This window comes from Lepidochelys kempii, chromosome 4 (genome assembly GCF_965140285.1).
Source record: "Lepidochelys kempii isolate rLepKem1 chromosome 4, rLepKem1.hap1, whole genome shotgun sequence".
Taxonomy (NCBI): Eukaryota; Metazoa; Chordata; order Testudines; family Cheloniidae; genus Lepidochelys; species Lepidochelys kempii.
Genome location: NC_136383.1, coordinates 56,932,321 through 56,957,023, shown reverse-complemented (window position 1 = coordinate 56,957,023; position 24,703 = coordinate 56,932,321). Strand labels below are relative to the sequence as shown.

At 39.1% G+C, this 24,703-nt stretch overlaps 2 protein-coding genes across 7 annotated transcripts in view; one reads left to right on the top strand and one right to left on the bottom strand.

The window, feature by feature from the left end:
• LRBA (LPS responsive beige-like anchor protein) overlaps nucleotides 1–24,703 on the top strand; it is a 558,089-nt gene that overhangs the window by 266,918 nt on the left and 266,468 nt on the right. For all 4 annotated transcript variants that reach the window (XM_073341330.2, XM_073341331.2, XM_073341329.2 and 1 more), the window contains one exon: nucleotides 24,292–24,416. In XM_073341330.2, the coding sequence (XP_073197431.2) occupies nucleotides 24,292–24,416 (125 nt within the window). The remainder of the gene's footprint in view (nucleotides 1–24,291; nucleotides 24,417–24,703) is intronic.
• Nucleotides 4,659–24,703, bottom strand: part of MAB21L2 (mab-21 like 2) — a 37,127-nt gene continuing 17,082 nt past the window's right edge. The window contains exons 2-3 of one of the 3 annotated variants that reach the window (XM_073341335.2): nucleotides 19,127–19,218; nucleotides 4,659–4,758 (exon numbers count right to left, since the gene is read on the bottom strand). The gene's annotated coding sequence lies outside the window, so the exon portion shown is untranslated. Of the gene's footprint in view, nucleotides 4,759–15,376; nucleotides 19,219–24,703 lie in introns of those variants that run through there. The other 2 variants (XM_073341336.2, XM_073341334.2) reach the window with 2 other exon arrangements.

Here is a 24,703-nt window from a genome sequence, read left to right as displayed (position 1 = left end):
TTTTTTGCAATTGCATCTCACGGTTGAGACGTATTCAATTTGTAATCCACTATAAATCCCCCATGTATAAATGGCCATGTGCTTTGGATGGAAACTGATTCCATCATCAGAATGCAAGAAGATGGACACTGGAAGGCAAGCGAAACAAGGCCACCCGAAAACAACATAGTGAAGAGCTGTGGAAGCTGAGCTGAAAAATCTGGGGCACAGCTGGGGAAACATTGAAAGACTTGCCAGAAACAGACATGACTGAAGGAGCTTCGTCGCTGCCCTAAATGTCAGAGGCATAATGGGAACATGATGAAGATGATGATAAATCCCCCAGATCCTTTTCAGCAGGCCTACCACCTAGCCAGTTATTTCCCATTTTGTGGCTGTGGATTTGATTTTTCCTTTCTAAATTAAATACTTTGCACTTGTGCTTGAATTTCATGTTGTTGATTTCAGACCAATTTTCCAATTTGTCGTAGTCATTCTGAATTTTAAGCCTGGCCTCCAAAGTGCTTACAGTTCCTATCAACTTGATGTTAACTGCAAATTTTATAAGCATGCTATCTGCTCCATTTCCCAAGTAATTAATTGACTAGAGCTGGTCGCAGGACTGACTCCTGTGGGACCCACTATATACATCCTCTGTTTGACAATGACCCATTGATAACTGCTGTCTGAGTACCATCTTTCAATCAGTTATGCACCCACCTTATAGTAATTTCAGCTAGACCACTTTGTTTGTTTAGGAGAATGTCATGTGGGACTGTGTCAAAAGCCTTACGCAGATCAAGATATATCACAGCTACTGCTTCCCTGCATCAACTAGACCAGTAGCCCTGTCAAAGAAGGAAATTAGGTTTGTTTGGCATGATTTGTTCTGGACAAATCCATGCAGGCCATTGCTTATAACCCTGTTATCCTCTAGGTGCTTACAAAATGATTGTTTAAAAATTTTGTTGTATCTTGCCTGCTGTTGAAGTTACACTGACTGGTCTATAATTCCTGGGTCCTCTTTGTTCCCCTTTTTAAAAATAGGTATTGTTTGCCCTTTTCCTGTCCTGTGGGACCTCACCTATCCTCCATGATATCCATGATCTCCTCGTGGATATCCATGATCTCCTCGTGGATATCCATGATCTCCTCGTGGATATCCTCGTTAATATTAATTGTGTTGTGTATCTGGTCACCAGTCCTTTTAGTGAAAACTGAAGCAAAATAGGCATTAAACACTTCTGCTTTCTTTATGTCTCCTCTTATTAGCTCTCCTTCCCATGAAGTAGGGTACCTATGCTTTCCATCATCTTTCTCTTGGTCCTAATAGATTTAAAGAATCTCTTCTTACTGCCTTTTCTGTCCCTTGCTAGGTGTAACTCATTTTGTGCCTTAGCCTTTCTGATTTTGTCTCTGTGGTTCTGCTGCTCTGTTGTACTCCTCCTTAGCAATTCATCAGTGTTCCCATTTTTTATAGGATTCTTTTTTGATAATCAGATAATTAAAGAGCTCCTGATGGAGCCATTTTGGCCTCTTACTAGTCTTCCTATCTTTTCTTTGCATCAGTTGGCAGTTGTGCATTTAATATTGTCTCTTTGAGAAGTTGCCAGCTGTCCTGTACTCCTTTTATCCCTTTAGGTTTTCTTCCCATGGGACCTTACCTGCTAGTTCTCTAAGGGCTAGTCTACACTAGAAGTGCTACAGCAGCACAGCTGTACTGATGCAGCTGTACCACTGCAGCGCATCTGGTGAAGACACTCTAGGCCAACAGGAGAGAGCTCTCCCATTGGCATAATAAAACCACTTCCGCAAGCGGCAGTAGCTATGTTGGGGGAAGAAACTCTCCTGCAAACATAGTGCTGTCCATACTGGTGCTTAGGTCAGTGTAACTTACGTCGCTTGGGGGATGGCTTATTCACCCCCTGAGCGACATAAGATATACTGATTTAAGTGGTGTGTGTACAAGCCCTAAGTTTGTTACAGTCTGTGTTTAAGTCCATTGTCCTTATTCTGCAGCTTTCACTCCTCCTTTTCCTTAGAACCATGAAAAGGATTCTAGCCACTGCTTCAAGCATCCCCTGCAATTGTGAAACCACTGGTTGATGGCACCCATTAATGCCTCTGAGCATAAAAATATCCCACTGACTTCTGCTCAGCCTTCCAATAGTTTAATATGTTGACACCCTGAATGACTTCTCACCCAGAAGGAAAGAAGAATAATGGTGTTGCAGGGAAGAGGGCATTGGGTGCTGGGAGATGGAAATGAAGGCATGCACAGAGACCCTGGCATGGGGGAAATGGGGCACACAGAACTGCTAGTTGGGGAGGAGAAGAGTGGGGGACTGTGGTATGGGGGAAAAGAGGAGGCACATAGCCCCTATCATAGGAGGGCAGTGAAAATGGGAGTATGGAGAGGAGACAGAGCACCTAGCATGGGGAGAAAGGAATAATGAGTGTTCACACAGGGATGAGAATGGAGGAAGTGGGGAATGGAGGGAACACAGAATCCCTGGTGGAGGGAGATTCTGAGAGCCAGTAAAAGAAAAAGGTGCTTGGGGGAAATAGGGGTGCACACAGAGCCCCTGCCATGGGGAGAGAAGAGGGCAAACAGAGCCCCTGGTAGGGGGCAGATTGGGAGGAATTAGAAGCTATAGAGTCCCTGAAATAGAGGAGGATGGGAGAGTGGCAGGGAGCTTGTGTGGGATGGTGGGGGAAATGGAGCCCTGGTGTGTGCAATAAATTTGGCCTACACAAGCTGTGAAGTATACTGTACTACGTTATATCGAATGCTTATCTGTGACTTATTTTATAAGTCTCAATACTCTGATCTGCTTGTTCAACACTGGTAACTAGATTATAATGCAGTCTTCCAGTACTCAGAGATTTTTGTTTTACATAACTGATAAAAGCTCTTCCTCTTTTGGGATCTTTGATACTGTTGGAAACAACTTGCTGATTTAACTGTGGATGTGGCAGGAGGGGCCAGAGTTGCTTTATGGTAGCTTTTCTGTTTTCTCATGGAGCAATTCCAGAAGTTTGTGTTGGGCAATTGCTCTTGCTATGAGGGATCTTGTTTATGGTGTCCCACAGTGCCTGAACTATCCACCTTTGTTTCAGCATATGTGAAATTGCTGGAGGAGATTATGAAGTGGGCCATTTGTTTCATTGGCTGAGCAAAGCAAGGCTTTATGTTCAACTTTATGGCATTTCTCTGTTTGTCTGTAACACTAACTTTTGAGTGTTGTATCTGATCGATTCCAAAATTTCACAGAACGTTGTAGACATCAGTGAGCAGAATCCTGTTGATTTTGGTGAAAACTGGAAAATCGGAAGGAGGGAAATGGGGGGACATATAAAGTCCCACACATGTTTAACTCCTTCTGTAATTGTTTGTAGATTAAAGAACCAACTAGTTGATGCTATTTGATAGAAAATTACCTCCTAACTAAAATAGTTATACCAGTACAAATTCTCTGTGTTGAACAGCCCTAAAAGCAATATTAACTATAGTGAGAGAAGACCACAGTATTGTTTAATTATGTTAAAGTATTTGGCAAATTGTTGTTTAAGTGTTGACTAAGTACTTCATGATTATGTACTTGTATTGATGATATTGTAAGATAGTCCCTCTAGAGCAATGTTTCTCAGCCCATGAGGTATGACTTTTCCTTCTGGCTCCCAGTTCAAGTCTCCTTGCCCTCCCAGCCCCAATCTCTAACATCTCCAGTGTTAATTGCTTCTTCCCCTCCCACAAGGTTCCTTGTTCCAGTCTACTACCCCCCCATTCACCCTACAGGTCTGACTCCTGTTCCTTCTTCATTTGAATTGGGCAGCTTCTGGCCCCCTGTTGACTGGGCCCAGCGGAAAGTAGAGGAGAGATGAGCTCCCTATGTTCAGTTGAGGTGTCCAGATCTGGCACAGCCATGAGCAGCTCAGAGTTATAATTGCACTGAAAGTCCTGCTCAGTCCTGAGTTGGAGCATGCTTAGCAAGATGGAATATTCCAGGAATTCAGCTCTAAAAATATAAGAAGTCCCTACTGAGTTTGTGCGGACTGAGATTTTTCAAAGGCTTATGATTTGGCCATATTGGGGCAGATTTTCACAGGGACGGTAAAAGGCACATCCCTGACAAGGGCCACTGCTTGCCAAAGTTCAAGTCCATAAAAGCACTAGAATTTTTCAAATAAAAGGTCTCCAGAATTTTTTAACGTGGGCATAAATGTCTTTTTCCCTACCTAGCCTTTTTCTCAGAAATAGCCCGGAAAATTCAGCCTGAGGCAGACACCCTGCATGGAAATTTCAGCCCAAACGGTTAAAGTAGGGAGAGTTATTAGCAATTGAAAACAGGTTTTATAAACGGGAAGTGTCATGGCAACCTTAAAAATATAAAGTGTACCAACCCTACCTATAATATAGTGCATATAACTAACCTTTTAAAATATATATTGTGCAACAAAACTTTGCTAGTTCTTTGTATGAATAAGAACAATTTTGAGACGCCGACTATTCAGTGAGCGTTTCAGTGTTTTATCAAGTGGGCAGGGATGTTTTGTTCAGATTTCCATTGTGGTCTCTGACACTTGTCAATGATTTCTGCAGTGTTTTAAATCATATAAGTGCCCCCCAAAACCTTTGTATTGAACTCATTTAATAAATTACAAGTTAATAAGCACAGACATGATTTTTCAGAGTGAGGTGTCAGTAGGCAGATCTTCAGGTTGCAGCAATGCATGGAGAAAAGGAAAGTTCAGAAGTCAGAGTCCAAGATTCTGGATCTGAAAAGCAGAAGAGAAATGGATGAACTAGAGATACAACAAAAGAGTACTTCACTATCAAAATAAGTAATATTTCTTTATCAATTAAAGACTATTAAAATATACCCAGCTATTGATATACTTCAGGCGGGGGTGTGTGTGTGCGCACGCACGCACAATTATGCAGTATTTAAGAGATTTGATAGAACTGTTGCTACATGAGAAGAAATAAGAGCTGCCAGTAGAAGAACAATTAAACATAACATAATTTCCTAATTTACTACATAAGCAGTTGCTATTGTTGCACAAAGAGGTTGTGTGATTGTGAACTGTGGGAGGCAGGAAGGTGTAAATAGGATAAGAGGCAATAAAGTAAAACAAACCTCTACAACCTGATGTAGTATTTGAAGTGCAGTTGGACCACCAGACAGAGCGCGGCTAAAGAGGGGGTAGTGTTCGGAGGATTGCGTGGTCAGTGTCAAATGTTGCAGCAAGGTCAAGTAAGATTAGTAGTTTGGAGAAGCCATGGCCAGTTGAATAGCAGAAGTTATTGAGACACCATGAGTGGGGAGGTCTGGATGGTATGGCAGCTGGGATGGATAAAGGATTCAGTGAGGTGTTTTGATAGCAATTTACTTTTCCAGTATGTTGCTCAGAAAAGGTAAGTTGATTGTGGACTGGTTGTTTTCAACCAGTGTTGGTTTTGTCATGTACTAGAGAAAAGTACAATCAGTCTTAATTTGATTTCTCACTTTCATGACTTTGTATAAAGTCTTGCAGTTTTGGAACAGGATAGTGTTTGTATGAAGATCTTATTTTTAAACATTTAAATGAGGGTCCTTGCATCCTTAAGTGTTGAGTAGTTCTCAACATTGATTTAAATCAGATTCTTTAATATGGTTTTGTTTCCTTGTTGGTGTAAGACAGACAAGACTTCAACAATGCTGTTGAGTTGAACTTGGGTGGGGAGGTCTTTGCTACAGTTTGTCATTAATTCCATATAAACCTACTTTCTATAAAAGTGAGTTAATGACTTGCTGATAGATTTTATCTTTTTTGCGGTTTTTAAAATTTGCTTAGAATAGCTTTTGTTCAATAATAAGGAATAAATAAAGGAAGGTAAACTTTTTAAGGTTAGACTTAATAGCTAAAACAAAAAGCTTAAGGAACTACAATGCTTGTGTGGTTAATACTGTTCAATGTATTAATATGAATTTTTATAAAAAAATACTGTGATCACCGTCAATTTTAAATGGTTAGGGTTAGCATAACCTGAAATCTAGGGACAGAAAATGTTGCTATCAGTAACATTCTATTTTGTGGTGAAATGAAAGCTTATAAAATCATATTTGTTACTATTAGTATGTTTAGAGGGCATAAGTAACAGGTTAAGGGGGAGGAGAAGTCAAAAATATAACAAGTACTTCATATCATTTTCTTTCAACCTTAACACTTCACCATGAACATTATAAATGACTCTTTCTCCTTTAGGAACTGACTTGCTTTAGAATGATGTATGAAATAATGTGTGTTTTGCATGTCCTGTTTGTAATGATAAAGGTCATATAGTATCATTTACATAATCTCCAGCCAGAAATGAACTCCAGCAATATCTTCTGTATAACATATACATTATCTGAGGTTTAAAACTCTCATTATTCATGAAAGTTAATTTTACAGTGGGTGTGAATGATCTATCTTATGGCTGCTTTTTTGATCATTCTATAAAATAATATGGAGCAAAGCCTGCACAAATAGCAGGAAAACCAGTAAAGAGTGATGCATTTGCCTGACTCTCTGTATACCCGATTGGATCTTGATTGATGGCAATCATTTGTCTTTGTCAAAAAAAGGAGAAAAATTCAGACATTGAAATAAGAGTGCTATCAAACTTTCTACAATGGCAGAAAGATTCTATTAATGTGGCCTCAGAGTATTAACTGTCTCTGTTGGGAAATGATAAAGAATGTTAATTTTTTTTCTGGAGCATGTTTAAGTGTAAAATGCATTATTTTGTCTACGTGGTAAGACTAAAAGTGGCATACTTCAGATTTATAACATGCTGGAATTAGAAGTAAAAACAAAACAAAACATAAATTAGAAAAAATAGAAAAGAGAAATAAAAAGCCTAATAGGATAGCTTAATCCTTCTGATTTTGATTTCTCCACAAAACAATAAAAGTTTAAGTAGCATAGTGTCGTAAAATCCTTAATGCTGCATTCCATTTGATATTGGAGCTTTGAAGACTAACTTCAAAGAAGGCTGAACAAGAACCAAAGAAAAAGATATAAAATAAACAAAAATTGGAAAACTTAGTCATGGAAATCCTTTTTTATGTCAAACCTAAGAATACTGACCTACTACTTTAAAGGGACTTTAAGTCAACTTCCTCATTAATTAAGCTTAAACTTCTAGAAATAAAAAGCATGTGGTTGTGGGTAGTTGTGTGTTCTTTGTTTTTTTTTAAATAAAGTGTGATATATGACAAAACAGTGCTGGGAGCAGTAGAATATTTTTCCTACATATAAAGGAAGGAAAGACTTCCAGTAATTACTTGGTTTGCCATATCACATATGTTCTGTGGAATTTTATTATACAGTTGTTATCAGTTCTAGCTCTTTTAAAGTAAATATTAGAGTAGAGGTCTAATTACTAAAATACTAAAGTTCCAAAATTATTAACATAGCCCACTTGGCTCAATAAATACTGCTACTTCAGTCTAGTAACATTACCGCCAGGTTGTTTCTAAATTCTTAAGGCATATAGTTGAAAAATAAATGTTTATTCATTAGTGTTTACTATTCCATTGATAAACATTTAAATGGCTGAGAGATTTTATTGTAAAAGACAGCTGAAAGAGCGGCAAGGTCTAGTGGTTTCAGAACGAAATTGGGAATCTGTAACTAGAGAGTTCTAATACTAGTTCTTGCTCAAGGGCACAGAGGACTTTAGTGTAAGTCTTTCTACACAAACATCTTTGTAAAAAAAAACAAAAAAACGTCCTGGCTTTGTGCTTTCAACAGTGCAGCTCCTCCTGTGGTGTAATTGAGGTTGCCAGGGTATGCCACTTATCAGTGTTTTAACACCATGTTGCCTGTTCCTGCTCAGGAAAAACTCTTGGCGACATGGCTGTTAAAATGCCAGTAACTTCTGGTGGTTACTCAGACTGTTGCTGCTCCTGCACAGATGATGGTACAGTTCTGGGTTGTTGTTTTTTTTATTTAATAGTAAATGCTAGTGTAGACAAGGCCTCTAATCCGCAGTATCCCATCTGTAAAATTAGAGATACCTGCCTCTCTACCTGACTGCAAGATCAGTTCATGTTTGGGAAGTTCTTGGAAAATGTAAGTGCTGTATACTAATATCGGCTACTTGTCAAGTGCCCCAAAATACACTAAGCAACTTGCAAAATAAGTAGAGGAAGAGTCCATGCCCCATAGAACATAACTTTGTACATAGTATCAGTTGTCTACACAATGAGAATGTGTCTTCCAGTTTATTAAGGGTTTGTGTAAATGGTTTCTGATGATTGAGGGAAGTTTATGGATAGATTTTGATTCTGTATGCATTTCTACAGCACCTTTCACTGCAGTTTCTGAGCTCTCATAATTCTGCTTAACACTCTAATGTTCTTTACATATTGAAAGTGCTGTACAAACATAACAAATTCTCAAAGCACTTCTTTGGGGTAGAAAATGTTATCCCTGTTCTGCAGAGGGGAAAATGAGGTAGAGAGGTGAAGTGACTTTCCCAAGGACATGCAATGAGTCACTGACTGAGCTGGCATTAGAATCCAGAACTCCCTGATTCCCAGTTATTGATTCATTCCTCCAGGCTAATGTTGCCACAACATAATAACTGCAAAATGATTATTGCAATATCTACTGCAGATGAAGCCCAAAAAAGTGAACAGAATATAAAAATGCCAGATACCACTGTGATACACAAACCTAGAAACAAGGACATTTTGGGTTAAGATTTTCACATAGATTTTAATCCTACTGCTTAAGGTCTCAAGCATTCGAACTCATACACTATAAGGTTCTCTATCAGTGTATGCCACACAGCACTTTAGATGCTTCTTTAGGAATTAATTGTAATAGCTGGTACATGTTGTAGTCACTCCATGTATGATGCATACTGGGGAGATAAATATTTCCCTAGCAGGAGTGTGTACTATAAAACACTGTGTTTCATAGATTCGTTCATTCCAGGGCCACAAGGAACCACCATTGTGATAATCTAGTCTGACCTTCTACATAATACAGGCCATAGAAATTTCCCAAAATAATTCCCAAGCATATCTTTTAGAAGAACATTCAATCTTGATTTTAAAATGGCCAGCGATGGAGAATCCACCATAACCTTCAGTCAATTGTTTCAGTGGTTAATTACATGCACTGTTAAAAATGTACACCTTATTTCCAGTCTGAAATTGTCTAGCTTCAACTTTCAGCCATTGGATTGAGTTATACCTTTCGCTGCTAGATTGAAGTTTCCATTATCAAATATTTGTTTCTCATGTAGGTATTTGTAGACTGTAATCAAGTCACCACTTAACCTTTTCTTTAAGCTAAATATATTGAGCTCCTTGAGTCTCTCACTATGAGGCATATTTTCTAATCCTTTAATCATTCTTGTGACTCTTCTCTGAACCCTCTCCAATTTATCGACATCCTTCTTTATTTGTGGATGCCAGAATGGGACACAGTATTCCAGCAGCAGTCACGTAAGTGCCACATACGGAGGTAAAGTAACCTCTCTACTCCTCCTTGAGATTCCTCTGCTTATGCATTCCAGCATTACATTAGCCAGCTTTTGGCCACAGTGTGACACTGGGAAGGCTCACGTTCAACTGATTATCCACCACAAGCCCAGTTTTTTTTCCAGTCACTGCTTCCCAGGACAGAGTCCTCCATCCTTTAAGTATGGCCTACGTTCTTTGTTCCGAGATGTATAAGTTTACATTTAGCCATATTAAAAAGCATGTTTGCTTGCCTGCTGCTTATCAAGCAATCCATATTGCTCTGTATCATGATCTGTCCTCATTATTTACCATTCCCCCATTTTTGTGTCCTCCAGTCAGTGATGATTTTGTTTTCTTCCAAGTCATTGACAAAAAATGTTAGTGTAGGTTCAAGAACCAATCCCTGTGGGACCCCACTAGAAACACACCCACTCGATGAATATTCCCCATTTACAATTACATTTTGAGAGCTGTCATTTAGCTAGCTTTTAATCCAGTTATTGTGTGCCATGTTAATTTTATATCCTTCCAGTTTTTAATCAAGATATCCTGCAGCACCAAGTCAAATTATATTACATCAAATACATATGTTGATCAGTCCTTTTTGCTCAAAAATAATTTACAAAAATTGTTGGGCAATACCAAATGTTTTGGTAAGTTATCCTTAGGTATTTGTTGCTGTGATTTGTTGCTTACTCTTACAGATTCACACATGTATTTCATTTCCAAAGTCCAGCAACATGATTCCCTATAAATTGGGTGCCAATTTAGATGAAAGACATCCTCCTTGTGAAAACCATAGTCTCTTATCCCTTTTAGTGACTAGTACAACAAAGAATAAATCTTAATGGTGCAAATGAAAATGAATACTGATGATCTTAAGAAGTTATAACAGAAGATCTGATATCATACTAGTAATTTTGTCATTGGTGTTTAAAGTGACTTCTGAATTCTGATTGGGGGTTGAGTTGGCATAGTACATATATGCAGCCACTAGCCGTTCATATTTTAACTAAAGATTAAGAATAAAATAATTCATGAAAATAAACTACTGAATTAAAAGTCATGTATCATTCCTTTCCCTTAATATAAACATTTACCTTAAAAAGAATATACTCTAAAATTCTGATTTACCAAACTCTGGTTAATCAAAATTCTCAGGAGTTGTATTCAAAAAGTCTGTGCTTCCACCCTTGCATATTGAAGATGATGTTGGCCAGCTTTGTAGATTAGCTAGCTTTAAAAGATCAATGCTGATTGGAGAACAGGCTATTCTACAGCCAACCAATCATTATCTCTTCACTGTTACCTAGGTTTGGGGAAATCCTCAGTGTAGTCTTTTCAAAATGCATAGGCGACTCCTCTGTCTTACTGAACCCAGTCTTTCTAAAGGCTTCCAGCATCCTCCATCTCTGGGATTTTGGAGTCATGCTGTATTGAACAAACATATGAAATACAAACTGAAACTTGAATTTTCTTAAAATAGCAGAGCAATATTTCTTCAATTATTTTTGTGGCTCAAGTCTGCTGATGGGTGGAAGTTGACAAGTTAAACATAGCCATCAGAAGTAGTCTTTGTATATATGTTCATTTTCAAAGGGACACAAGGTCTACATTATGTACACAAACAAGAATAAGAAGATAATGCCTGTGCAAGTCTTGATCAGTTTTCCAATGGTTTAGTAGGTCTCTCCTTTTGTTGCATAAACATAGATGCTTGCTAGGAGTTAATTCAGTCTGAAGATGATGAATTGCCCTCCCTTACTTGACATGATGGGGAATCAAAATTATTCATTAGTTTAAAAAAAAAATCAGTTTCTTCTGGGGTATCTCCTCCAGTAATGCTATCTAACAGTCCTCTCTTGTAGGTTCTCACTTTGATTACCAACTGGCTGTTTATATGGCTATTTATCTAGCCATAAACCCCAGAAGCACCATTCTTTTCATATTCTACTTCAGTCTTCTCTTCACCTAAACTAAGATTTATTTCTAAGTCTGTCATATATGCAAGATATTTGTTTATGCTTGACTAGAATTACCTTACTTTCAGATGTGTCCATGGAAAAAATATTTCCTATATTTAAAGAACTAAATTGAGGATGAAATATGTCTGATCTTATAGCAGCGTTAGGAGCATTAATAAAGCTTCAGCAACTAACTTAGAAATGAGAAAAAATATTGTTTGTAATTTTTGTATAGTATTGGACAGTCCTGAATTTCTAGCCTAAATAGAGAACTAGTATTTTATGGTAAAATTAACTTCAGTTCTTCTGCAAAAGTGTTCCTAGACCTTTTATTTCTTCCAGTGGAAGGAGGGTTACTGACATGCCGTTTGCTTACACTTGTGCCAACCCTGCTGTGTGGCTCCATCTAGTTTCTTTTATCCCCCATGTTTCAGGTGCTGAGCAGGAAAAAGTGTTCCATAGGGCCTCCAGTATCTTGGGCAGGGGAGAACATTCATGGTTATTTCTTCAGCTGAGTAGTTACGGAAGATATGGGGCCTTATATATAATCATAAGATATAGATAATTATACACACACAAACTAGAGCTGGTTTTATATTTTAAATGTGTTTTTGATTAAAGAATGAGAAATAGCCAATTTTCACCAAATTTATCAGGTTTTTCACAAAAAAAAGAGAGCTCAAAATTGTCCATTGTTGAAATGCCATTCCCACAAAAAATTCGTTTTGTGTTGCAAACTCATTAACTTTTGAAGAAAAATGTTGACAAAAAATGAAAAAAGTTCTCATTTTCATGAAAAATTTTCATGGGAACAAAAAACTTCCTGACCAAATCTATGGAAGGCAAGATTCCATTCATTTAAAAATATAGCTATTTTCCTTACATACTAAGTGTTTTAAATTTCAGCTTGAGAGATTTTTTTCCCTTACTTAGAGACTGCACTTATGCTGGTCTGTTCAATTTTGTATTAGCTATAACACTGTATTGTGTATATGTACAGTGTTGAAGGTTTTCTCCCTATACTGTGCATTTGCTCATAGGTGTGAATGTGTATAGATATCAAACACAATAATGTTTGTGATAAAATAACTTGGATTATTAAAACTGATTTCCTGCTATAATTAAGGTAAATATTAGTTAATTCAGCATAGGAGGACATAATAGCCTGATAAAGTGTGTTCTAATAGAGCTTTGAAGTCATTTTATGTACCTTATTAACTAGTGTTGAGTTTGTCTCAAAAGACAGGAATTTTGTTCATTTACATTGGAAAATACACATTTTAAAATCTCATCTGTTTTTCAATTTGAATGTGGTAATCTGCAAACAGGTACTTAATGTTATGACCGAACAACAAAAACTTACGAATATTCAGGTCACCATAATGACCCATTTGGGGGTATGACAGTATAGGGTGTGATGTAATATACCTAAATTACTACATAAAGATGAGCCCAATAAATTACAAGTGACAGTGTCTTCAACAAGTGACAGCATCAAGAAATTACATACAGAAAGAACTAATATTGCATACGGGGAAATACAAGGGATGGTATAGTTGTTACAGAGAGAATGTTTTGTTCTCCCATTCATGCTTATGGAGTTAAGTGGATAACTCATGCATATGAGGCATTTCCTAGGTGAGTCCCTAAAGATATCTCCCCTTTCTCCTTTTCTGTATCCCTATCATTTTGTTTTGTGATGGTTAACTGCTACATAATAAATATGCATATATCTGATTCTCGAGCACATAGAAGGAATCCTCCATTCTGGAGATCAAACTAAGGCTAAACAAATTGCTGAAACTTTTTATTTTGGCCCTTAAAATGCTACTCTCCTATAAACACTGGAATTGCATCACAATCTAAGGCTTTGTTTACATTACCGCTTTTGTCAGTAAAACTTTTGTCAGTCAGGGGTATTAAAAAAACAACACCACCCCCCTGACCAACGTAAGTTACATTGACAAAAGTGCAGGTGTGGACAGCACTATGTCTGTAGGAGAGGCTCTCCTGCCGACATAGCTAGCACTGCTCATTGGGGGTGGTTTAATTATGCTGGCTGGAGAGCTCTCTCCTGCTGGCAAAGAGCGGCTACACTACAGCTGTGCTGCTGTAAGGTCTGTAGTGTAGACATAACCTAAGCCTGCTACTTCTGGCCACAGTAAACAGCTCTTCTCAGCAGCTCTGCTCTGAAGTTGAGGATTTAGGCCACTGATTTTTGGGTTTTGTCAAACATCTTCACTTCTCTGTTCTTTCCACTCTTCCTGATGATCTGTACTGGGACTATGGCCTACGGGGCTTAGCGGTGCTGCCGCAACCTTGCACCCTGTGTGCAGGCATTGTACGCTACCCAGAAATGGTCATTGCTGCCCCCATTCTTCACTTTCTCTCTCAGATATCACTGCTCACCAGGGAGAGTCTGTCAGGGGTGCTGAGTGGACTGGCTGAAGTTTGCTCCTCATTGTATGTGGCTCTTATTGTCAGAGATGAATGACAGGATACCTTCAGAGAAAGAAGTGATGTCTAGTGCAGACACAGACAGAAGTAGGATTTGTAGGGATTATGGCCAGCCTCTGAAGGGAATCCATTCTGCACCTGTGATTTGCGCTGCCCCTACCCTCCGCTCTGGCTCCCTGAATCTGGCAACACCATACTCAGTGCAGGGTAACCCCTCTGCCCACAGGGTGGATTCAAGATGCCTGAAGATGCTCCTACACCATAAGGACATGCACCTTATGGGGTCACATTACAATCCACTGAAAATGCCTTACCAGTGTTATGGGGATTATGCTTGGAGGGAGCCCACATCCATGGTTCTGCCAACCCAACAGCCTCTTTCTCCAGCCACATTGGTGGTTTCTGGAGATAAGCCTCCAAGCACGGATATGAATGATCCCATCAATTCTTCCCTGTCCTTGTTGGGAAGAAGGCTTCCATAATTGTTCAAAAATTCTCTATGAAAGCTTCTAAGAGAGCGTCCCAAGAGGTCTCTATTGCCTCTGTGGAGAGTGAATTATTTTCCTTCTCTAACTTCTCTCTTGGAGAGTCAGGCTCAAAACCCAGAACTTTTGAATGGTGTTATTGATAAATATATCCTTTCTATTAAATAAGATGCTGGCCATCCAAGAAAGGAAAGCTCATCTACTTGATTCCATTGGTAAGGTTTGCCTTAGGGATCAAAGCAAAAATATACTGCCTTTTCACTCCTGAACTCTTTGGAGAATTCTGGAGCTTGTGCTAAATAAAGTCACTAAATATAAGTAGGCAACCTTTCTTGTTGTTCTGCATTTATGCTTCCCTGTTATGGCTTTTCTTCCTGATCCTATCCTGTAAGGTTAGATTTAATGTATAAGTTTCAATGCCAGCACTTGAACAAAGTATTCTACCCTTAACACATGACCAATCAATGTTTCCACTTTGTTCAGTTCCACTATTTGTTACAAGTTTGTCTCTTGCTAGAGCCCTACCTTAATGGGAACTATGAAAAAGATGTGACGGGTTGGATCACAGAAAACCCCTTGGCAACTGCCAACTGATGTGTTGAGACTATTTCTGTCCCTGCTTTCTTGCCAGCTTGGGACTCCAATGCCTTGCCTGGTTTGAGCCAGACACGCTAGCCTGCTGCAAACCCAGGCCCAGGTCTGAATAATGTTCCCCAAAACAACAGGCTTAACTGAAAACAGCTTAAGAAGTGTTCCTGTCTCTAACATTCAGATGCCCAGCTCCCAATGGGGTCCAAACCCCAAATAAATCCATTTTACCCCATATAAAGTTTATACAGGATAAACTCAGAAATTGTTCACCCTCTATAACACTGATAGAGAGATATGCACAGCTGTTTCTCCCTCCTTCCCCCCCCACCCCAGTATTAATACATACTCTGGGTTAATAAGTAAAAAGTGATTTTATTAAATACAAAAAGTAGGATTTAAGTGGTTCCAAGTAATAACAGACAGAACAAAGTGAATTGCCAAGCAAAATAAAATAAAACATGCAAGTCTAAACCTAATACAGTAAGAAAACTGAATACAGACAAAATCTCACCCTCAGAGAGGTTTCAATAAGCTTCTATCACAGAAGGGATGCCTTCCTAGTCTGGGCACAATTCTTTCCCCTGGTACAGCCCTTGTTCTGGCTCAGACGGTAGCTAGGAGATTTCTTATGACTGCCACCCCCTTTGTTCTGTTCCACCCCCTTATATATCTTTTGCACAAGGCAGGAATCCTTTGTCCCTCTCTGGGTTCCCACTCCTCCTTCTAAATGGAAAAGCATCAGGTTAAAGATGGATTCCAGTTCAGATGACATGATCACATGTCACTGTAAGACTTCAAGCCCTCATTCCTCCCAGCCTGATTCACAGGAAGGCCTGCAAGCAAACAGAGCCATCCACAGTCAATTGTCCTGGTTGATGGGAGCCATCAAGATTCCAAACCACCATTAATGGCCCACACTTTGCATAACTACAATAGGACCTCAATTATATTTCTAGTTGCAGATACAAGAGTGATACATTTATACAAATAGGATGACCACACTCAGTAGATTATAAGCTTTGTAATGATACCTTACAAAGAGACCTTTTGTAACCTTATTCCAGTTACATTATATTCGCACTCATTAGCATTTTTCATAAAATCATATAGAGTGCATCATACAAAAGACACTGCTGCTCATCAAATAGCCATTTTTATGTCACATCCCTCAGGCTTTTCTGTCTTAGATTAAGTCCCTGAACTAATCCTGTAGTTTTGTGGTGTTACCTGCTCTGAGGTAGCCTATCCCTCACTGAGTTGTTACCTTCTGTGTACAATGCTGTTCATTATTTAACATAGCTGTTTTCTACCTTCCTTCCTTTGCATGACTATAGCGAGGCATTGTATGTGATTTTCATTCCTGGGAGGTGAGGACAATCTCCAGAACCTTCTTGCCCCATGCATTGTTAGAGATGAAGAAGCTTTAGGGAGCATATTCAAACCCCTATCAGCTTTCCTTCTCTTCACCTGGTGTTCGTCTGGTGAGGCACCACCCCAAAGATCAATTTATGTCTCCAGCCAAAAAAAGAACCTCTTCTGCTCCAGGCACTGATAGAAATTAGTCTGCAGGATTTAAGCTTTCCTTGCTTTGCCAGAGTGGAAAGGAAGCTCTGGTGAGACAGAGCCAGGGAAATTCTGATAATTCTTTGCAGGTTCGGCTTTCTCATCTACGGGAAATGCCTATAAGCCCACCTTGCAAATTAAACCTCATGGAAGATCTTCTGATTGAGGGTCCAATGAAATGCTAAGACCCAGTTAAATTCCTATTGATCGCTTGAAACTTGAGAAGGTGAACTTTGAGAAGATGGGATCTTCAAATCAACTTGTGGATGATGTTCCACAAAACAACAGTCCACCTCTTGAGGGTCTACTACTGTTTTTGTAAATTCTTCTGATCCTGAGGAATTGAACAGTATAGAATTACAAATCAATCCTTTCCAAAATCTGTGTTGTTGGATGGCTACATCAAAGGTCTCAGCTTCAGCACCTTTTACGTTACGTAACAACATTGAGAGTTTGAAGGGTATCTTCTGGTGCAGAGCACTGTTGAAGATATCCCTGTTGAAGGTTCTAAATCCTTTGCAGACTATGTGGATGAGTCCTCACATACTTTTAAAGAACTCTAGAACAACACTCCAGTCACTTGGCATTTATACACGAGTGCTGAAGAGAAGACACGATAGATACCAGCCTGCCCCAAAGCGTTGACCACCACATTTCACCCTCCAGATGACAGAGACCTCCTCCAAAGCTCAGGCAGACACCAGCACAAGGGGCTCCACCTCACACTTCCACCTCGAAACAGCAATTTTGAAGCTTTGGTTGAGGCCCTGAGATGCCTCCCTCTGATCCAGTTGCTGGAACCATCTTTACTTCCCCTTCAGTTTGGTGACCGCTTGGTTCTCTTCTACCCAGCATGGTGACAAATCACCTTGGACAAATGGGTCTTGGAAATAATCAACAAAGGGTTCTCCATTTCATTCCCTCTCCCAGCCCTCTTCAGGGACCCTTTTCATGAACACCTTCTACAAAAAGAAATAAACCACCTTCTGCAACTGGGGGCCATAGAACTGCTCCCATTCCAACACAGAATAAAAGATTTTTATTCCTGTATTTATTATTTATTTATTTTGTTTTTCGGTCCAAAAGAAATCCAGTGGGTGGAGACCTATCCAAGACTTGAGGAACCTGAACAAGTTTGTAAAACTACAACATTTCAAGATGGTCTAACTATCAATAATTATCCCAGCACAGGAACAGGGGGACTGGTTCTTTGCCCTTGACTTCCAAGATGCATACTTCCATATCACCATATATTCTTCCTGTAGGCAATTCCTCAGATTCGTTCTGGGTTCCAACAATTACTAGTGCAGGGTATCACCCTTTGGCCTTTCTGCAGCTCCAAGGGTATTTTTCAAAGTCCTCGCAGTGGTGGTGGCACACCTATGCAAGCAAGGGATTGTAATATTTCCATTCCTAGACGACTGCCTCCTCAACATGCCATCCAGAGTTGATGCTGTCGAAGCCATAAGTAAAATGATGGACCTTTTCTTGAGCTTTGACCTCCATATAAACATACAAAAGTTGGTACAGCATCTGGAATTTTTGGGGGCCCATCTGTGTCCTGTACAAGCCAGAGGCTTCCTCACAAGTCACAGATTTTTGGCAGTAGTCAGTCTCATCTCCACCATGAGAACCAACCCACGGATCTCTGCCAGGACATGCTCACAGCTACTTGGTCATTTAGCAGCAGCCATGTTTGTGGTAAAACATGCCTGATTACACATGCGCTGTCTCCAGTCATGGCTACGGATAGTGCACATATCCCACAGACATAGCCTAAACAAACTCTTATCGATATCACTCAAGATCAAGGACTCATTAGACTGATGGCAACAACCTCAAAATGTCTGTGTGGGTGTTCCCTTTCCCACCACCCTTGATACTGACAACTAAGCCTCCTTAATCAGTTGGGGAGCACATATACAGACCCATACTGTGCAGTGCAGGTGGTTCCCTTTGGAATCCACATTGCACATCAACCTCCTAGAACTATGTGCAGTCCGCAATACATGCCAACACTTTCTGCCATTGATGAGACAAAGGACCATAACAGTAATGACAGACAACATCACCTGCATTTTCTACATCAACAGATAAGAGAGAGCGAAGTCACAATGTCTGTGCTCAGAAGTGCTAAAATTGTGGAACCGGTGGATCCACCATGACGTTAATATCTCTGCCTCATACCTATCTGGATGCCAGAACACCATCACAGACTCACTGAGCAGGACATCCTCAGAAGGTCACAAGTGAGAGTTAGACACAAGTCCAGCAGCACATATTCAACCACTGGGGATTCCTGAGCATATATCTCTTTGCCAAAAATGCCAAATGTCCACAATTCTGCTCAAGAGTGGGTCTGGGTCGCCAGTCTCTGGGGGACGCCTTCCTCGTTACATAGGATGCACCTCTACTCTACGCCTTTCCACCTTTTCCCCTATTGTTCAGAGTGCTCCACAAGATACAGGTGGAATAAGCCACAGTCATTCTCATAGCCCCAACATGACCATGACAGATTTGGTATCTTTATCTCATGCGTATGACAGCTTGTCCATCAATCACCCTACAGTTGACTCCACACCTTCTCTCGCAGGATGCAGGCCAAGTCCTCCATCCCAGTCTAGAACTCCTCCATCTGAAGGCTCCTTCATGGTTCTGGGATTTGGAGATGACCTGTTCAGAAGAGGTAAAAGAGATTCTTTTAAATCACAGATGTGATAGAACTCACCATATTTATGTCTATAAATAAAAAAGATTCCGGACTTGGTGTGACACCAAACATATCCCCGCAATGAATGCTCTTTTGCCATTCATTCTAGACTGCATTCTAGAATTTAAAAATCAGGACTGTCCATGAGCTCCATTTGCGTAACCCTGGCTGCCATCGCTGGCTGCCCCATGCATTCCACCCCAAGATAGAAGGTCATTCCATATTTACCTACACGCTAACAAAAAGATTCCTTCAGGGTCTTCAAAACCTGTACCCTCAGGTATGAAACTCTACCCCATCTTGGGATACCAGCCTAGTTTTATGCTTTCTGACTGGCTCCTGATTTGAGCCCAGCTATCCTCTTTCCATCTAAATAACCGTATCTACCTTCCTTCCTGCTTCCCGAAGCCACATGGCAACCAACATGAAACCACGCTACACACCTTGGATGTCAGACAAACATTAGCCTTTTATCTTGACGGAACTAAATCTTTCAGGCACTCATCATGCTTATTCCTCTCTATTGCTGAAAGACCAAAGAGATCAGCTGTATCCAAACAACGTCTTTCCAAATAGATCTTGGCATGTACCCTCCTTTACTACCAATGATACAAATTGCAACCCCCACCTGGAACTCGAACTCAAACTCAAATTCCATTCGCTCACTGTCCACCTCGATTGCCTTTCTAAACAGCATGCTGATTACTGACCTTTGCAAAGTGGCCAATAGGGCATCCATAGACACTTTTAGCCAATGCTATGCCATTACCAATGCGCATAAGATTCCCTACTAGGAATCACTGTCCTATCATCCTTGGTAGATGTCACTTGAAGTCCCAGCCTTCCATCTGGGGGCACTGCTCTACAGTCACCTACAGTGGAGCACCAATAGGGATGCTACTCAAAGAAGAAGAGAAGGTTACTCACCTGTGCAGTAACTGAGGTTCTTTGAGATGTGTGTCCCTATCGGTGCTCCGCTACCTGCCCTCCTTCCCTCTGCTGTGGAATTCAAAAGTGGACACTGTGGTAGAGAAGAAACTGAGACCATTTGGACCACACAGCACTATATAGATGCTACTCATGGCACGAGACTGGAAACAGGCACTGCTACCAAAATTCTCTGATCCCAGGCGTAGGGGGCGCTATCGCCCCTACAGTGGAGCACGCATAAGGGGACATATCTCAAAGAACCTCAGTTACTGCAATGTGAGTAACCTTCCCCTCTTCTGTGCTACGTCTGGCTTGAAATAAATGCTGGCCTAGATTTGGTCCTAAGACTCTTCTACCCTTTCATTTGGGGAATTACATTTCCCCCCTCCCCCTTCCGTGAATCCCTTTTCTATCTCCATAGCTGTAGTCACCAACCCCTCCCTATGTTTGTAATGGTGCAAGAATAGCTTCAACTATACCAGGGATAATGAAGCAAGAAGTGTTTTTTCTGCAATAGCATTACACATTCATAGCATTATCCAGTTGTGTCGCTTACATTATGTTTAATTACTTCAGGTGTGAAAGTTTCAAGGTAACTCCCAGACCTAGGACTCCAGTTTTGCAGCACTGAAACAAAACCGTTCGCCTAGTTAGTATACCTTGTTTTATTTGTAGTTATTTCTTGTAACTAGTGAGAGCAAATAGGTTTTTTGATATTCTTGAGATGACCATCTATGGTGTACTAAGCTTGAAGAACATTTCCTGTGGACCACAGTGAAGTGAATGCTCCTTTTTAATTTTTCTAGTAATAGTATGTTCATGATCTTGTGCTGTATTTTTTGTCAGTTGTTGTACATTTCATGTAATCCAGGAATAATGGTAATTTTCTATTCAGCAGTAGTTGCACAGGAATAGGGAGGACATCTTAAGGAAGAGGAAGACAGGTAGTCATCTTGAATCTTAGTAATTCTTGAAAAAAAATTAATGAAATATTTTTTGAAGGAAATGTTTAATTTGAAGTAGTTTTCTATGCTCATTCAATAATGTTACTGAGGAACTGCTAATTACTCTGGACCATGTTAGTAGGGTCCTTAGCCAACCTATGCAAATCATGTAACTGGCAATTCATAAGCTTTCAGATATGTGAGAAGTAGACAGTCATGCATATGCACATGTATTTTTGCTAATTGACTACTCCAGTCCATACAGCACCTTCAGTCCATGTAGCAACCTCTACAGCACGGCCAGAAAGTTTTCCAGTCAGACATCCAATTATACAGGTCATCAATTCTCTAGCAATCCAAAATGTTAGCAGTTTACTTCTATAAAGCTACACTCCTTTAGCAGTCTAATTCTATCACTCAGATTCTGGCAAAGTGATATTCTTGTCTGTCTCCTCCTGCCTACAGTCTCAACTTAACACAAGGGTATGAAGGCTAGGTGATGTATTATTGCTTTGGTTTGGATTTTTAATAAATTTCAATAATTACTTGATTAATTCCATAACTGTTACACTATTAAATGTGGCTTAAATTGATATCAGTGTGTATTAATGACCAGGGGATCTACTCTTTTAGAACAGGTAATATTTAATTGTGAGCCTGAAGGTCTATTGCTATGCAACTGCTCAGTAGGTTAGTTTCTGTGTGAAAGGGTATAAGTTTTCCATTTGCTTGCCTTGAGGATTAGTCCCAAAATAAACAAACCTAATAGTTTACTTGCTGTTGTTTGTGAATAATTGATAGATGCGTAAGGGGCATGATATCCTTTACAAATTTCTTACACTTAATCAAAAATAAGATTAGATGCTGAAGATATATTGAATTATGTTACAGAATGATCTGTTGTGCCTGAGCCTGTTATATCTAATTTTTCTAATAATTTTAGTATAGTTGCTTAACATGTCATATTTTAATTGTTATCAATAAGAACAGAATCACTTAATTCCACCAAAAGTACAGAAAGATAGATGGATGACAAATTAATAATTTACCATATTTGCATAATACGGTGGCACAGAGCATCAGAAGGATTGATGGCAGAAGAGGTTAACAAATTTTAGCAGCTTCCATTAGCTTTTCATTGTCGTATGTTTGTGGTGCTGACTGAAATAAGCTTTGTAGGAGATCTCAGTCTAGGGAACTAATTACTTGTGCCGATTGCCATACTGATGAATAGACCCTCATTGTATCATTCCCCTGAAGACGAGGAGCAGTCTGTGATTCACGACTGCATCCTGGCTGATATTTGATAATAATTTTAACAGATAAATGTAGGCAGAATGATGAAGTGCCTATCCATGCTCTACGACTATCAAAGGCATGCACTAGCCAGCTGTGTTCTGCCTTTTTTTATAATCACTAATGGAGAATTTTAAGTTATTAATCGAGCTTTGAGTAAATGTAGCGGTTCCCATGTTTTTAACAATTTTGGGCTCTTGTTTCATTTCTCTAAACTCATTGGATTTTATAATCAAATAGTTCAAGTTTTGACATGATTGAAATGTACTATGATGTAGCTATAGATAGCAAAAATAAGACTTTCAATAAAAAGAAATGCTAAGATATTAGTATGTTTTTCAAGAAGTGGCAAGATCTAAGATACCAATGTTATTTTTTTAAATAATAGAATTAGGTATAATAATTCCATGCAATTAGATATGGGATATACTTCATTTTCATGTACTTTAGTAGCTGATCATCAAAATCTAGAGTTTTAAAAATTAAGTACAAGTGTATCATTGTACAATGGATTGTGGCACTGATTATTTTTGTTGGAAAGCTGGATTTACCTTTAGGTATTAATCTTGTCTTTGTTCAGATTTAATTTACAAAACTAAGGACATATAGATGTCTTGTATTTTTAACATTTTGATCTGTAAATTAGTCAAGGCTATCCATTTGTCACCTTGACAGGTACAGTTTTTTATTAGCTTATGAAACAGAAGTAGGACTTTACTCTGTATTTTTCTATTTATCATTCCATCAGAAGTTATGTTAATAAATAAAATTAGTGTTCTGTAATTGAAGCATACAGGATTTCTAACTGAAGACCTTTAATGATTGTGCTGTGCAGTAGCCTTTTTTTATTTATTTATTTTTGTCTGTACCTGAAATAGGTGCTTTTGCCCATTCTCGTGGTTAAAATATTTTTACAATGGTTCTCATTCATCTAACAAGATAGTAACTGGCATTTATATATGACCATATTAAAAAGATCTATGTATATTTGAAGTGTACAATGGAAAATAATGAATTTGATATAACCTCTTCTAGATGGAAATTTTTAAAAGTATGCCTTCAATATAGCAATTATTTCACATCATAACATGTAGTTTTTAATTAAATGTAAAAATACAACTACATAAAGCAGAAATCCAATCTGATTTGCTTGAAAATAGATTGCTATTTCACTCTCCTGGAATGGTTTATTTAAAAACAGTAAATGGAAAAGAAATGCATTTTCTTGTGTTGTTCTAAGCCTCAGGGGCTAAATGTAATGAATATTTTAAGAGATTATTTTAATTAAATTCCTGCACATCTAAACAGAGTAATATTTTATTATCACATACATAACCATGTAACTGAGGTATTCATTAAAGTTAACACTTTCTGGACCAAGAATTCATGGTATGATTTACTGACCTTGTGTGAAAAGGCACAAATTAGGAAGAAAAATGAAGGGGGACAGACTTTGATTAATATAGGTAATGCTATACCATATTTATAATAGCCTTTTCCCTATTCTGGTTTATAAATGCAGTCACTGAGAAAGGTGCCCTGCTGAGGCTGAAATGAGGCTGAAATCGGAGCACATGCCACTAGAGTGTGGGGAAACTGATCACACTGTCAGCAATTCATTTCAAAATGATGTATTTAGTGCTCATTTCACCTTCCAAGAAAAAAGGGAAAGGAGTTCCTTAGACTGGAAGGTGATATTGTTATTTTCAAGGACATACCTAAGTAAAAGATTGCACAAAGGGGGGAGGTAAAAAAAAAAAGAAAAAAAAAAGGGCAGAGCAAACAAGGAGAGCTTTATGCAGAAATTCAGCACTACCATGCTGTTTGATAATTGCTAACATATGTGACTCCTCTGTTTCATTGTAGTCGTCCTCGTGAGTTCTGGCGCCTTGACTACTGGGAAGATGACTTGCGGCGCCGGCGACGATTTGTGCGTAACCCCCTTGGATCGACACATCCTGAAGCGACACTAAAAGCAGCTGTAGAACATGGTCAGTGTAAAAACTGCTTCTTGCCAGTAGTAGCAGGTACAGTTCATGGCAATGAAGACTAGACCTTCATTCCGACAAGACATTGTTCCACATTCCGAAGGCTTGTCACTTAATTTCAAACGTTTAACAAAAAGATAAATTGACCACTATTCATCATAAACAATGTTAATACCTCTTAAGTATATCCTAAGAGAACCTGCATGTGCAAATGTTTTACACACAGTGTTTGTACACACAGTTCTCATTACTTTGAAGCAAATATGAATACAATTTTTCCACTAATCCCT